At 39.3% G+C, this 10,265-nt stretch overlaps 1 protein-coding gene across 1 annotated transcript in view; it reads left to right on the top strand.

Annotated features, from left to right (window-relative positions):
• Window positions 1-1,964: 1,964 nt before the first annotated feature.
• Window positions 1,965-10,265, top strand: part of NMT2 (N-myristoyltransferase 2) — a gene marked incomplete at its 5' end in the record, with an annotated part of 26,589 nt that continues 18,288 nt past the window's right edge. The window contains 2 exons of the mRNA XM_009330544.1: window positions 1,965-2,102; window positions 7,610-7,754. Coding sequence (XP_009328819.1) covers window positions 1,965-2,102; window positions 7,610-7,754 — 283 coding nt within the window. The remainder of the gene's footprint in view (window positions 2,103-7,609; window positions 7,755-10,265) is intronic.

The following is a 10,265-nucleotide window of genomic DNA, read 5'->3' as shown; positions in this document are numbered from 1 at the left end:
GGTGCCTGCTGAGGGCATCTGTTCAAGAATCGTGTTTGCTGAAACTCCTAGTAGACTTACGTTCAACACAAAGGCCCTTGGGAGTCAGCTCAAGGATGCAGTGGCATCATTTGTTTGCTGTATGTGAGATGTTAGAGGAAAAGGCGAAAGTTTGTGGACAGTTAAGAAAGTAGAAGAGTACCTCATTAAATGAATCTTAGCAAAGTTGAAATCGCTTTGCCCAGTATTTTTATCTCAGCTTTGCCAGAGGTGGTGAAGTCCTAGGTCTTGTACACGTTTGGTTTTTTACACTCTCTATTTATAACCTCTTGTCAGGCTTCTGGGTCTGTTCTATGTTTAAATTCTGTACAAAATGTCAGCTTCATATACAGGCCTTCAAATAGATTTAAATTTTATTTTTTTAAACAGAGTATAGATATTGTTAACAGAATCATCTAGGTGGTCAGGCAGTACCTTCATTCTACAACGGAAAATTTTCTCCCTGCCTCACTTCTACAACTCCATATTTTGTTTCTGCAGACTTCTAGTAAATACTACAAACTTTCTTCTCTCCTGTGTGAGTGTTCGGTCTGCTACACTGTTGTCTGTTGAGTAACTCCTTGGTCGGATCCCAGAGGGTGCTGCATTTATAACTCTCTCCCCTCTTTCTGGGAGCGTAACTTAATCCAATATAACTGTGAATGTTAAGGACTTCTCGGGGTTGATCTTTCACTACAGGCTGTTCTAGAGAACAGTAATGATCTCACAAAAATAAGTTGCATGTTTGATTAATTGCAGGCTTTTGGCCTCCCAACTGGACATTTGGGTGTTTTCTTGCTGACTTCAGCTCTGACGAGGTATAGATGCTAAGATTGGGCATCGTAATCTTGAAAGTGAGCATGTTACAGTGAATAACATGGCTCTGGCAAACATGTTGATCTTAATAACTTCAGTTATGTTCTTCTGAGTTCTCTTTCTTTTGGTTTGCTAGTATCATAGCTGATTTTTTTTTTTCCCCCTCCAGAATTAAAATAAACAATCGTTTGTTGCACTGACTTTTTTCTTTTCCAGTAAAAAACACCCAAGCCCCCCAAACCCCAGTATCTGTCTTGAGCTCCATTATGTACATATGGTTTTGCTGGGAGATTAACCTCTTGAAGAGGATTCAGTGTTAACTGACTCATTGGCTCCTTATTTGCCTTCAGTCTAAGAGTTGCCAAGACCTCCCACACTTTGCAAATTCTAATCTAATCTTGATTCTATATCTTGATTATTTGTCAAATTAGAATCTCCTTAAAATAGAAAGGAGTTGTATTATCAAGTCAGAACATGTCAGAATCTGCAAGTGCAATGTATACTTTCTTGTTTTGTTTCTTTTTTAATTAAAGTTGACTCCATTGTACTTATTGTTTTAAAGCACAAATATTTGGTTAGTTTTGTGTTGTTTCTTACTGAGATTTCAGCAAGACTTTCATCACTACTTAAGTTAGAAACAAAATTCCCTGAAAACAGAATGTTTTTGTTTGGTTTTTCTCAAATTCAGATGTGCCTGATGGTTGAGCATGAAGGGGGAAAAAATATCGGGCCACTAATAGTGACTGACTTTCCAAGGAGGTTACTTCTCTCAGTTCCTGCACTTTCCCGAGTTCCTCCAAACTCTGTTGGATTTGGTAGTTTCATGTTTGTGCCAGGTAGCCTGGAGAAGAGCACTGGCTGTTATATAGTGTCACAATTTGACACTAGTGTGTCAAAATGCCTGGTTGTGCTGGGGTCCAAGTATAAAACAAACTAGACAGCAGTTGCAGGAAGTTTTTCATCGATGCTCTCAGTTCCCCCCTTCCTTCCTTTCCCCTGCCTATTCTTCACATTGAAACTGCTGTTAGATTTTTCATACTAAAATGCTGTTTTTTCCATATTTAACTTTTTTTTAATTTTAAGCTCGATGGTATTGATTTTTCTCATTGCACATTCTCTGAATCTCTGGCAGAAGTCCTGGAGGGGATTTGGGAGCGAAGAAGAAGAAGAAGAAGCAGAAGAGAAAAAAGGAGAAACCAAATTCTGGAGGCACCAAATCAGATTCTGCATCTGACTCCCAGGAGATTAAAATTCAACAGCCTTCAAAAGTGAGAGCCTGGTTCTGTTTTTATTTGTGCTTGCTTTCAATTTAATTTTAATTTGTGTGTTGCTTTTTGTAAAAGCGAGTTGGTAGTTCTGCCTTAACACATCAGAATTAAGCAAATGGTTACTGTCCTGAATAGAGACAGAAGCAAGGTAAGACCTGGTGTTTGCAGACTGTATGAAGTTAGCTGGAGAGTCATCATCACCACCACGGTGGTGTACTGTGAGAAAAGCAGAGGAGGAGGTGTTCTGTCTTTCTTTTCCAGCAGTTAGAACTCAGATTAGTGACAGCTTCATCACAGGGAATTTTAATCTGCAGTGGTAATGCTTTTAAATAGATTTTGTGTTTGATGAATTGCCTTTAGTTTAGCCACCGTCTAACTTGGATAAATGCAGTTTCAGTAGCTTGTACAGCATAATGCTATCTCATGGCGAGCATCAGCAGGAGGAGGCAAGGGGTACCTGCTGTGCTAACTAGAGTCTCATTTGGGCAAACAAGCAGCATGTCATCTTACATAAAAAGCGTTGATCTCTAACATGGAGATACGGACTGAAGAAACTTTTTGCCATCTGAAAGGCCTCCGCTGTAAATAAGAATGCAAAATTATGTGAGGGAATATACAGTCTTTGTGGGCTTTGTGGTAAAATAGCATTGTCTATGTGCTTTTGACTACCATGTTCTGAATGAATGGTGAATAATATGATGTGGTGGCTTTTTAACATACAGCTTTTATCTCAAGAGAAATCTGAGCCCAAGAACTGAAGTTTCTAACATGATGATAAGGAAGTTTATGGACAATTGAGCATGTTGAAGTAGTTATATTTGCTTTATCAGATTAATGTGGAGAAAGTTACGCTGTTTTACCAGTAGTACTAGTCATCCTGTAAGATTTGTCAAGTACATTGGGGCTACCAACTAATTTTAGGGGAAAAAGTTGTGTTCTGGCTTATTAACATACTGATAGATTTTCTGTTGTCCCTTTAGATCTCCTCTGTGTCACCCCCATTGCTTTGAATCGTCACATTTGGCACAGGGGACACTTTAAAATATGTAGAGAGATCTTAAGTACTTTCAGATCTCACCACATATTTTGATACTGTGTTTCTGTAAAGCACGTGACATGAATTGCTAATACAAGAAGACTGTTTGCGAGTGATAACTAAGTAATCTCAAACTCTTTTATAATTGGAGTGAGGACAATTTTAATGTTAACATAAAGACATAGTTCATTGTTGCGGTATCCTGGGAGTTCCTTGGTTCCCTGCTGACCAAACTTACTGTTCCATATGTTCCCTCTAATTGCATTAAAAGGAAGCTGCTTCACTTTTTTTTGTTTTCATGTGCAAGATTTTAGTCCTCGGCACCTTGCAGTCTTGCACACCATTTCTCTGGCATGATGTGTTTCGTAAATGTGGAAGCCTATCCTTGTTCTAAGTTGTGTACTTAGAGTGGCATTCTTCGTGATTATTTTACTGTCACAAGAATTTTAGCCAGTTTGTTAGCAATGTTACAAAATTTTCTCTTTTATTGGCATAAGTAAGAGCTTTTCTTTTAAGTCTTTCTCTCAAGCTCTAGGCAGCTAAACCATTTTACTATTCTTATATGGCTTCCACTTTTCCCTAGTTGCAAATGCATCAACGTTGGCTTTTTTTTTTTGCCTTCTCTGCTGTGTTCCAGGTGTACACACTGATAAGTAGATGAGTTTCCCTGTCTTGGACAACTTTCCTGTTTTAGATTTTTTGAAAGCATCTTGACTGCTGATCTGCATCAGTGTGGCGAAGTATATTTATTTTCTCTGCTACTCAAGTGATATTTAGATTTTCTATTCCTTTTGCTATGTCAAATGTATTATAGAAAAAAGGCTTTTAGCATTTGCTTGCTCTTGGTTGAAAAGAGGTTTACAAAATATTTCAGAGGAAAGTGATGTTATACACCTTACCTCTAAGAGAATAGATGCAGGATCATCAGGTAATACTCAGTGGGGCTTCTGAACTCCTTGAAAATGGCTTTGAAAAAAGATTTAGAGGTCAGGTGAGTTTGTAAACAGGCGTACCAGTCTGGAGATGAGAAAAACGGAACAGTGGGTCTCCTTGACTTCTCACTCTCTTATTTGTGATAGTGGACTTTTTGAACACTGGCATGAGTGTAACCACAGCAATAAATGCTTGTTACCAGTGTATGCTTACGATGACCTTTAGGACACTTCACTGCCCATCTCACAAGACTTTGATCTTTGCCCACTACAAGTCCCAATGATGTAGACTGTCCGCACTGACACAAATGAAGCTTGCCAGATCTGCGCTATTATAAGTCATTATCGTAGTCACCAATGGCCTACACAACATAGTCACAGAACAACGTAGATTGGAAGGGACCTCTGGAGGTCTTTCAACCAATCTCTTGCTTAGAGCAGGTCCAACTAGATCAGGTTCCTCGGGCCTAGATCAGGTTGTTTGGTCTCCAAGGGTGGAGACTCCACAACCTCTGTGGGCAACCTATTCCAGTGTTTGACTATACTTGTAGTTAAAAAAAAAAAGTAATTCCTTATATCTAAATCCATTGTTTCTTGTCCTATCATTGTGCTCCTCTGAAAAGACTTGGCTCAGTTTTCTTTACATCCTCCTATTAGGCAGCAATAAAATTTCTCCTACTCCCTTAATCTTTTCTTCTTAAGGCTGAACAAACCAAGGTCTCTCATCTTCTCCTTGTATGTCACGTGCTTCAGCCCCCCAGTCATCTTGGTGGCCCTCTATTGAACTTGCTCCACTATGTCAATGTTTCCCTTGTAATGGGGAACCCAAAACTGAGAGATGTGATTTCAGGGGTCCCAGATAAAGGGGGAGACTTGCTGGCCAGTTTTACTGGTACAACCCAGTATGCAGCTGTCCTTCCTTGCTGGCCAGCAAACTGCTGGCTCACGTTCAGCTCTCTGCCCACCAGGACCTCCAAGTTCTTTTCTGCAAAGCTGCTTCCTAGCCAGTTCATGCTGGCCTCTGCCATTGTGTGGTTTTTTTCTGTCCCAGATGCAGGACTTTGCATTTGCCTTTGTCAAACTTCATGACGTTTCTGTTTCCAGCCTGTCAAAGTAGCTTAGAATAGCAGCTCTGCTGTCCAGCGTTTCAGCCATTCTTCCCAACTAGGTATCATCTATGAACTTGCAGAGAAAGCACTCTTTGTCACGTCGAGATCGTTAAACAGTATTGATCCCTGAGTTCTCAAAATCCTCCTCCTTGCCTTCTTGAAGATGGGTGTGACATTTCCCTTTTTCCAGTCGTAAGAAACTTCCACCAATTGCTATGACCTTTTAAACTTGATACATGCTAGTTGCTGTAACATCAGCCAGCTCTCTCAGCACCCTCAGATGCATCCAGTCTGTTCTTATGGACCTGTGCATGATTAGTTTGCTAAATGGTCCCTAACTTTCTCTCCTGCTGTGGTTAATGGGAGTCTCACAGACTGTGCTACAAGGCTCAGGGACATCAAAGGTCTGAGGTCAGATCTTGTCACCAAAACTGAGGCAAAAAAAAGTATTGCATACCTCAGCCCTGTTGCACAACAATGCCGTCTTATGCTGTGAGGAGATATTTCCCCTAAACTGAAATTAAACAAAATCTCTCTTCTTTCTAATTCATGTGAAGTTCTGTGTAGGTTTTTCTTGCTTTCCATTAAAGGAAAACAAAAAGGGTTGAAAGTAAACTTCTTAGCCAGGCTGATCTCTGAATGTTTTGAAAGGAAGGGAGATTCCTTCTGATGTCCCTAGCCATGTTGTATTTAGTACCAGAACATGAACTTTCTACTTTACATATGCTAGTAAGATCTTTTTAGAACCTAATATCTTTTTTAGTTAGATTTTCTGTTTTCTTCTTCTTAATATAGAAAAAACATTAGAGACTTAAAATAAACATACAAAAAATTTACAGTATGTCAATATTTATGCATAATTTCATAATGTACTGGTAAGATTTCGGAATTTATCTAGTGGCATTAGAATTATTTGTATCAGGCCAGTATGTAATAGACAAATTGATTTTTAGTTGAGAAAAGTAACTTATGTCGCTGTAATCTGGATCTAGAAATAGGGTAGGTTTTTTATGCCGCAGTAGTGTTGCTCTAAAGTGTGTAAATGTGTTAATTCACAACTACTCAGATGACAGGTGTTTAAAGCATGCTCACAGGTCAAATTTTGCAATACTTAATGAAAGAAATTGCACAATGTTTAGAGAGTACAAGTTTTTATTATAAATAGAAAATGATGGCCTGCTTGAGCTACAGGCAGGGAGTTTTACTTCTTTTGTGAATGAGGGTACTAGAGGCAGATGCCCATCCAAATGAAGCTTTACATCATTATTACATGTAATTTATGGTGGTTTTCAACACATGAATCCTAGAAAGAAAGTGAAATCCAGAAACAGTGATCCACTGATATTCAGTAAAAAAAACATCTGGTTTGAAATCTCTATGCAGAATTGCTTAAAATTTTCCAATGCATCTGAGACTATTCCTTCAAATGTATTTATTGCACTGCAGTCTGGGAAAACCTGAGTACAAGCATGCTGTTAGTATGCCTCAGAACAGAATTTGCCACTTGGGAGATAACAAAACAAAACAAATGAATAGATTAAAAAAGAGGGAGAGAAAAATCCCTTTAGATTTAGAAGTCTTACCATTATTCCTCAGTGTTTTCCTGTGCAGGTAAAATTCTCATTCCAGTTACATTTACTCAGAGTGATCAAAAGTGCGGGTTTAAGAGCTCAGTTTAGAAATGCTTAGCCTTAGGTTTTATGCTTTTCAAATAACTTTTTTATAAAGATTTTTCAACTTTTAAGTGGAAAGTCGGTTTGTTTTATGTCTGTCTGCTTCTATCAGTTAAAATTATCTTTAGTTGTGAGTGTTGGCACAGTTGGCGTTAGTGGCAAGATGATTAACTCCCACATATGATAAAATGCAGAAAGATACCTACTATAATAATTGCAAGATAATAGAAGGCAGATACAATATAACTTAAGATTAAAAAGTGGATATTTGTAGCAATACAGTGTACCTGAAATACTGAACCATAGTGAAATTAAATATTATTTTATATTGTATGTGTAAAGTACAGCTTCAAACATGTCTGTCTGTACCAGTGGTATCTTTAGTTTGTTAGATATGTAAGCTGATCTGCTTTTTGCTGTTTTATTGTATTTTACTGGGAGGGGGGCAGGGAATATAAGAAGCTTTTTATTGTGATACTGGTATCCTGCCTTAATGCTGCAATATTTGTGTTAAAAACGCTGAAGATTCATGGTTAAATGCAAGTGCTACTAAAAAATTAAGTATTATGTGAAATTGCTTGTCTGTTGCCCACCTAACTTTCTACACTCCTGCCTCCGAAGGTAATACCTAAACTAACCATGATGAGAAGAGTACATGAAAGAATATGTAACGGTAAAATAAATGAACATGTTTGTACAACTTGTTCAAAGTAAACATACTAGATAAGCTTCCTCTTCTGTTTGTCCCTGTGTGCAGAATCCAGCCATTCCAATGCAGAAGCTTCAAGACATCCAGAGAGCGATGGAGCTGCTCTCTGCATGCCAAGGCCCAGCAAAGAATATTGATGAGGCTACCAAACGTAAATACCAGTTTTGGGATACGCAACCTGTACCTAAACTTAGTAAGTTTAACTGGACCTGGGCATAAGATCTGTCTTACTGACCGCTAAAAGAACGTGTGCCAGCTGTGTGGCACGTTCTCTAAAACGGGTATGAAGTTGGACTGCGCGCAGTAGAGATCCTTAATCTTTTGTGTAGTTTATGTGGAATTCTTGATGTTCTTTAGGAAAGTGCTTGCCCCTCCACCCCCCCCCCAAAAGATATGCAACAAAATACAGTGTTAATAAATCTCATTCTGATGTTCTCTATAAAAATGGGAAATGCTACTGAAATAGCATTCCTTTGTATATTTTAGGTCTGAACTCTTGAACAACAGAATGCAGAAGTCTTTTCTACTTCAGGGAAAATAAGAACTCTTAAGTGGTGGCAAAGAATAAACTTTGAATTTTTTTTTATTTGTTTATTTATTTATTTATTTTCCCTTAATTTTTTTTTCAATAGCTAGATTTGCTGTCACAGAGATGATGACTCTCCTGCTGTAGGTTACACTGTTTTCATGCAGCTTTAAGTGGATAATGGTGCTTCGCTCATGCATGAACACTTCTGCTGCTGTGTGTTCACATGCTTCCTCCACAATGTACACTACCTTGAAGACATGCTTTCTCAGAGTCCGTTCTCTGTTTGGTACCAAGTGAGATGGGGAGGTGACCTCTCCTTGCCTTTAATTTTGTAAGGAATTTGGCAGATTACTTTTTATACTGATCTGATCCCTGATAACACAGTTGGTAAATCTTAGCCTTTGTTGGAAAAGATAGTTGCTGACTTTTGCTTTTTCTGAATTGCTTTCTGAAGCTTCTTCTTCCCCCTTTATTATCTTCAAGTTAAGCAGTTGTAGCTCTTCAGTGCCAACGAAACTTGGGGACCCCACAAGTAAAGCAGTCTCAGCGCAATAGCTGTCATTGTTCTGTTCTGCAGGTTTCTCTCCGTGCCATTGGAGACTGGTGTAGAATAAGCAGAAATAAGGTAGAGCCTAAAGCACAGGAGCACTCCTCTCTCTCTCCACAGGGCAGCATTTCACATTAATCCATTTCTATACCTTAATCCACAGTGATCTCATTTCTCCCTGACTTCCTTGCATAGAGAAGTCCAGAGCAGAGTCCTTGGATGCAGTGTTTTCCACTGGATTGAACTGACCTGCCCTGGCTCTTCTCCATACAAACTCTATACAGATACCTCTGTAAACTAATGGTAGTAATTGTCAGAGTAATCCTGCCTAGGTGGAGGAGGAGCCTAGCTGAAGTAAGTTGATGTGTAAATCAAAAAATACTCTAGCCATAACAAAGCTTTTTCAGAGCTAGTTCAGGTGTCTGTGCAGCAGTTCCAGGAGTTTAGTTCAGGTTAGTCAATATATCTTACAATATTGTCAATATATCAATATCAATATAGTCAATATATCTTACAGCAGTTCTATAGAGATGAGAGCCTGTCACTTGCCAGCCTAAAAGGACCAATACATTGGCTCTAAAAATGATTTGTTAGTTTTGTTCAGTAGAAATATGCTTTGTTGAATTTGGCCAGCAGAGGTTTTGTTCAACAGTGTTTATTAATTGCTTCTTGATCCCATTATTTATTTTTTTTAAAGCTTTTCTTTTATCAGCTGAATGAACATATTGGGAAGTCTTCACTATTCGATATGCTGGATATGTTTAGGTGGAAAAAAATAATCTGTTGATTCAAGAAATAGCTGTAGGGATCTTTGCATTAAATTAACTTCAGAATCCTTCTGCCTTCTAGTTAAGGCTGTTAGCAATAGGTCCTTTGGTTAGGCCAAGTCTGCCGTGTAGTGGCAGCAACATTTAGACTATTGATACTTTCCAGAGTTTGCGTAAAGATGCTGGTAATGTTGACCTTCCATACTGGATGGCAGGCTATAACTATTTGTCTGGATTGCGCGTCATTTGGGAAAAGTTCGTACTACAAAGGAACATTTGACTGTGTAGGTCTTGATGGTGACGATAGGGTTGAGTGTTTATGGGTAAGAATCGGGGGAAGGCTAACAAGGCAGATATCATGGTGGGAGTCTGTTGTAGACCACCCAACCAGGATGAAGAGGCAGACAAAACATCTGTAAGCAGCTGGGAGAGGTCTCACAATCGCTAGCTCTTGTTCTCATGCGGGACTTCAACTAACCAGATGTCTGCTGGAAATACAATACTGCAGAGAGGAAACAGTCTAGGAGGTTCCTGGAGTGTGTGGAAGACAACTTCCTGACACAGCTGGTGAGTGAGCCAACTAGGGAAGGTGCCCCGCTGGACCTGCTGTTTGCGAACAGAGAAGGACTTGTGGGTGATGTGATGGTTGGAGGCCATCTTGGGCATAGTGATCACAAAACGATAGAGTTTTCGATTCTTGGAGAAGTAAGGAGGAGGGTCAGCAGAACTGCCACCTTGGACTTCCGGAGGGCAGACTTTGGCCTGTTCAGGACGCTGGTTGACAGAGTCCCTTGGGAGGCAGTCTTGAAGGGCAAAGGAGTCCAGGAAGGCTGGACATTCTTCAAGAAGGAAATCTTAAAG

Source organism: Pygoscelis adeliae, unplaced genomic scaffold (assembly GCF_000699105.1).
Source record: "Pygoscelis adeliae isolate BGI_AS28 unplaced genomic scaffold, ASM69910v1 Scaffold27, whole genome shotgun sequence".
Taxonomy (NCBI): domain Eukaryota; kingdom Metazoa; phylum Chordata; class Aves; order Sphenisciformes; family Spheniscidae; genus Pygoscelis; species Pygoscelis adeliae.
Note: the sequence above shows the minus strand (reverse complement) of the source record. Positions and strands in the feature narration are given on the sequence as shown.